Source organism: Orussus abietinus, unplaced genomic scaffold, assembly GCF_000612105.2.
Source record: "Orussus abietinus isolate OABI.00-Male unplaced genomic scaffold, Oabi_2.0 scaffold344, whole genome shotgun sequence".
Taxonomy (NCBI): Eukaryota; Metazoa; Arthropoda; class Insecta; order Hymenoptera; family Orussidae; genus Orussus; species Orussus abietinus.
In genome coordinates this window covers 89,844-95,843 of record NW_019394508.1, presented here as the reverse complement: position 1 = coordinate 95,843, position 6,000 = coordinate 89,844, and the positions used below count along the sequence as shown (strand labels likewise).

At 38.5% G+C, this 6,000-nt stretch overlaps 1 protein-coding gene across 1 annotated transcript; it reads left to right on the top strand.

The window, feature by feature from the left end:
• The first annotated feature begins 1,267 nt into the window (after positions 1 to 1,267).
• LOC111673993 lies at positions 1,268 to 2,252 on the top strand. The gene has a single exon (XM_023432572.1). It carries the CDS (start codon positions 1,444 to 1,446, stop codon positions 1,912 to 1,914), a length of 471 nt encoding a protein of 156 aa, XP_023288340.1. The 5' UTR covers positions 1,268 to 1,443; the 3' UTR covers positions 1,915 to 2,252.
• The last annotated feature ends 3,748 nt before the right edge of the window (positions 2,253 to 6,000 follow it).

Genomic DNA, 6,000 nt, shown 5'->3' with positions numbered 1-6,000 from the left:
TTATCGATTACCAGAGTGTTCTAAATTGTCGTAAAATTGTCCTGACCCTTTCGATTCTCATATCAAAACCTTCGATAATTGTATATTGATCGAAATATCAGAGCTCGACGCCATTTTGGTTCTGGTCTGGACTGAGTTAAAAAAGTTTTTTGAAAAATCCAAATTTTGAATGTATCAGGACAATTCTTAGATGATCAGGAGTGATGTGTCAAACCTTCGGACAGTTTGGTCCAATACCCTTAAAAAAAAGTGTTGTATTCGAATCGACTGATTTGAAGGATGTTTCACTTCACCTTAAGTTGGCGTACGGTCGTCACGTTATCGTCGTGTTCGCGAGTTTAATTGCAAATCGCGAGGTCCCAGATTTACGCCTCTAGGACAGCAACAAACGCTCACGTGGACGATGCGACGGTGCACTTCCCGACTATACTTTCGACAAAAAGCGGGACGCTACCTATTACCAAGTTTACTCGAAAAGGGGGGCGTGAAAATGAATTCGCCACGCGGTTACGAAAAAGATGGCCGGGGCCGAAAAGGAACTAGTACGCGGTCGACGGAGGATCCTATTACACGGAACTCACTCGAGAAGCGGCGTACGCATGAAAACGATCGTGAATTATATATATGCATCGGACCACGCGAATGGACGCATTGACAATATGCAGGAAACCATTAGAATTATATCGAGAATCGGCTTTACGGTACGGGGATGGGACAATCATTAGCGATCACAATGAAGCCCTCTGAGCTGGTTAGGGCACACCGGTGATGACTTCGTCGAGGCTCTCGCAGTCGGAACTCCCTTCGTGATGACATCGGAAAGCTATGTCGATATGGCAATTTTCGGGATACAGCACCCACACGGAACAAGTACCTATGGTATACGTATATAAGATATTTGGCATAAACATACGTATGTGTAATAGATGTATACAAAAGTATACGGAATGTGCTGGGGCATACACAAATGTCCGCGCCGTCTACAGACAGTACACGTATTTTTGAACATTCAACATTTATATAATATGCATGGAAAAGTATGTATATTATACGTAGACAAGATATATGATAGACGTATATAAGACATCTAACGTAGAACGTATGTACGTATAATAAAGATATATAAAAGTTTCAACAGGTAGGATAGGGTAAGTCCGGGATAGTTGGACCATGTTTTTTTAAAGTCATTTTATATAAAACAATATTGATTAGTACATCTGCCGCAGACAACGTAGATTTTAAGATAGATTTGTACATCGAAAACAATATCGGTACAGAGTAAGATTGACTATTTACATTATGGCCAAATGAACCGACTCATTTAAATGAACGTGGATTTTAAGATAGATTTGTACGTCAAAAATTATATCGATACAGGGAAAGATTGTCTTTTTCTATAATGATTAAATGTAAGACTCATTTGAATCCTCATTGCAGATAACCATGGAGAATACGATATCCTGTTCAAGATGTGTCGTCCCAGGATGTCCATCAAAGAAACCGTTCAAATCCAGCCATCGCTTCCCAACTAATCCAGAGATGTTGAAGACCTGGCTAGAAGCTATCGGAAATGAAGCTTTGAAGAATATCGAGGGGAGGAAACTGCATCATATGTATAGAGTTTGCTGGCTTCATTTTTCATCCGAATGCTTTATACCTGTCACACGAAAGCCAATCCTGAGGAAAAATGCAGTGCCAACTCTATTATTAACAAAAAATAGTAAATATGCAAGTGTTATTAAAGACACTATAACAAGTATTGCTGCAGAAAAAGTAATAACACCTGCACAAGTCATTGGACCATCGACGAGCAAATTTGTACCATATAAAATTATGACTATAGATGTCGAAGCATTACCGGGCATATTAACATCAATTTGTTCGGCTAAGAGGTTAGTAAATGTAACGCCATGAGTGTCTATCTTGCATGAAAAGGCATAAGCTTTAAAATAAAAATTACTTGTTTATAGATGCTTTTAGTTGTGTAGTATATGTGCAAGATGCACGCACGCATTGCTGCCGCGTCGTCTACGCTCCGCCCATAACACGTTTCATCTCTTTCATCCAAGTGAGAAAGAGCATCAGTCACCTCCCACCGAATTCGATGCTAATGCCATCTAGCGGTCGATGTCATCGTCCCCACTTTGGTGGTGAACACCGTTAACACGTTGACTACCATGGAGGCCACCGGTGACCGGCGACACATACAAAAAAATTCATGTTGGCGACATAGGCAAACACGTAAAATGCGCGCGGCAATCACCGTGTTAAGGTGAAGTGAAACACGTCGAGGAACTTGATCAACGTCGATAAAGAAGATTTTTCTAAATGCCTACGTTGCCGATGTTCGTTTTTATATTGACAGCTGTGTCGAATTATATTGTGTATTGTACTAAGTGGCATATTCCACCTGTCGTTTTCGTACAATAATTATAAAGAAATCGAAGTAAACCTTCAGAAATCCTCTGGATTCATGCCTTCTGGGGCCCTATTTGACTGCGGAGAGACCCCCTGCGCCATCTGTGATTTCCAGGTCAATTAAATCTTCACTCCGAGACCTCGTATTACCATCGTTTTAGCAAAGAAGCGCATACAACACTTTTTTTGCCTTTATCCCGTTCAAATGCGAGTTTATCGATTACCAGAGTGTTCTAAATTGTCGTAAAATTGTCCTGACCCTTTCGATTCTCATATCAAAACCTTCGATAATTGTATATTGATCGAAATATCAGAGCTCGACGCCATTTTGGTTCTGGTCTGGACTGAGTTAAAAAAGTTTTTTGAAAAATCCAAATTTTGAATGTATCAGGACAATTCTTAGATGATCAGGAGTGATGTGTCAAACCTTCGGACAGTTTGGTCCAATACCCTTAAAAAAAAGTGTTGTATTCGAATCGACTGATTTGAAGGATGTTTCACTTCACCTTAAGTTGGCGTACGGTCGTCACGTTATCGTCGTGTTCGCGAGTTTAATTGCAAATCGCGAGGTCCCAGATTTACGCCTCTAGGACAGCAACAAACGCTCACGTGGACGATGCGACGGTGCACTTCCCGACTATACTTTCGACAAAAAGCGGGACGCTACCTATTACCAAGTTTACTCGAAAAGGGGGGCGTGAAAATGAATTCGCCACGCGGTTACGAAAAAGATGGCCGGGGCCGAAAAGGAACTAGTACGCGGTCGACGGAGGATCCTATTACACGGAACTCACTCGAGAAGCGGCGTACGCATGAAAACGATCGTGAATTATATATATGCATCGGACCACGCGAATGGACGCATTGACAATATGCAGGAAACCATTAGAATTATATCGAGAATCGGCTTTACGGTACGGGGATGGGACAATCATTAGCGATCACAATGAAGCCCTCTGAGCTGGTTAGGGCACACCGGTGATGACTTCGTCGAGGCTCTCGCAGTCGGAACTCCCTTCGTGATGACATCGGAAAGCTATGTCGATATGGCAATTTTCGGGATACAGCACCCACACGGAACAAGTACCTATGGTATACGTATATAAGATATTTGGCATAAACATACGTATGTGTAATAGATGTATACAAAAGTATACGGAATGTGCTGGGGCATACACAAATGTCCGCGCCGTCTACAGACAGTACACGTATTTTTGAACATTCAACATTTATATAATATGCATGGAAAAGTATGTATATTATACGTAGACAAGATATATGATAGACGTATATAAGACATCTAACGTAGAACGTATGTACGTATAATAAAGATATATAAAAGTTTCAACAGGTAGGATAGGGTAAGTCCGGGATAGTTGGACCATGTTTTTTTAAAGTCATTTTTTCTGAAACTTCGCAATGTCTAGGATTTGGTATATTTTTTTATAATATGTATATATGACCTTGAACAATTGTAAGCACTTCTACAGCTGTTACACTAATCACACTTGAAGTTATGATTTTTTCTTTTTTTTTTACTCGGTAATCCATCTATCCCGGGGTTACTCGGGTTAGATGGACCACCTCCTAGGGATTGATGGACCTGTGGTATACGTTACTAAATCAGGGTGTAACACAAGAAATACATGTTATCAAAGGTATAAACATTGTTTATTTCAAAGTATAAAGTTATAAACTGCTTGAAAAGTGATTAATATAGAGTTATAAACTATTTGAAAAAGGATAAGTAAATTTGATAGTCAATATACTTAGAAAATATAGGTAGTCTGATTTATATTTACATGGTTCGAAACATTTAATCATTCTGCAGTCATCTTCTTTCCATTTCCATTCCATTTCCATTTATCCATCCATCCATCCATCCATATATCCATCCATCCATTCATCCATATATCCATTTATATAGAAAGTAAAGCCCTAATAGGAGATATAGTCCGCCTATCCCAGGTTTTTTCAAGTAGTCCATCTATCCCAATTGTCGGGGATAGATGGACCAGTTTCCCGTCCAGACAAACAACGCTACTGGCATGCCATTTTAGGTCAAGATTGTACTCAAGTATAAACTTGAGTTATAGGATTGATCTTACGTCGAAATCATTTAAACTAACTTAACCCCATATCAAATAAATCCAGTATAAAATATTTTTCAACTCACCAAAAGAAATAAACAAAGTTTTCTTCTAAAATACGCATGAAACTCATGTGCAAAACTAAGCGTGGTTCCGTCTACTCAAGAAGAACAACTTCAGACAACGACTGCAGCGCTGCTGTGACACCCCAGCCAAATATTCGACTAGTCCGTCTATACGGGTCTATACGGGTCTGTACGGGTGGTCCATATATCCCGGACTTACCCTATCTATTTTCAAAAATTTAAGGGCCGTATATTAGACTTTTTCATATATGATATTATATGTATTTTATACGTATGTAAGACGTCATTCAAATGTAGGTGGAATAATTTTAAAAAGTATCATTTATTTTGCAACAAATGCGTTTTTTTTTTAGAAACAATTTACCACGATCTAATCAGGGACCCGTAACTTGGCGGAATATTTTATTCAATCTGCTGAAAGAAATGGTTTTTTAGATATGAAGACATATTTCATTGCATTAAGAAAAGAATGTCTGAATAAACGAATTTTTCTCATTGAAGCAAAATATTTTTTTGAATGGAGTTAAAAAAATGAAACATAGTTACGATTCCCATACTTTATTATTTTAAGATATGACGTATTCGATTAAAGCAATGCATTAAACAGTTAAATATTCAGCATTTTTACAGTGAAAATTTCATTTCTTTGATTTTATGCTAAAATTTCTTTACCTTCATTGAAAGAAATAATTTCTATATCGGAAATAATTTTTTCTCACTGTTAAAGACCTGATGAGGCCAAGAATGTCGATTCGGGAAAATACCTTTGGGGGCTACCAAAATGAGTCTAGTTTTATAAAACAAATCTGCTAGGCATGACAATTATTGACATATTTTGACATGACAACTTTTTCTGCAGAAATAGTTTCATACAAAACCCGTAAACATAATCGTGCCATGTATACCATTATTACAAAAGCGTTTATGACACATCAGTAAGAAATAAATACCAATGACAAATACTCAAGCAATAGGAAATTTAATTTGTTCAATTTCGGTTTTCGGGGTACCATGCAGGAAACTTGAAAAGCATTTAAAAAGGTTTCATCCATTTGAAACTGCACACATACAGAAGGCTATTAAGGTGAAGTGAAACACGTCGAGGAACTTGATCGACGTCGATAAAGAAGATTATTCTAAATGTCTACGTTGCCGATGTTCATTTTTATATTGACAGCTGTGTCGAATTATATTGGGTATTGTACCAAGTGGCATACTCCACCTATCGTTTTCGTACAATAATTATAAAGAAATCGAAGTAAAACTCCAGAAATCCTCTGGATTCATGCTTTCTGGGGCCCTAGTTGACCGCAGAGGGACCCCCTGCGCCATCTGTGATTCCCGGGTCAATTAAATTTTCACTCCGAGACCTCGTATTCTCATCGCTTTAGCATAGAAGGAGGATA

What these genes read in the sequence shown, in the direction of transcription:
- LOC111673993 (XM_023432572.1), top strand. Translation starts at nt 1,444, where the DNA reads ATGGAGAATACGATATCCTGTTCAAGATGTGTCGTCCCAGGATGTCCA.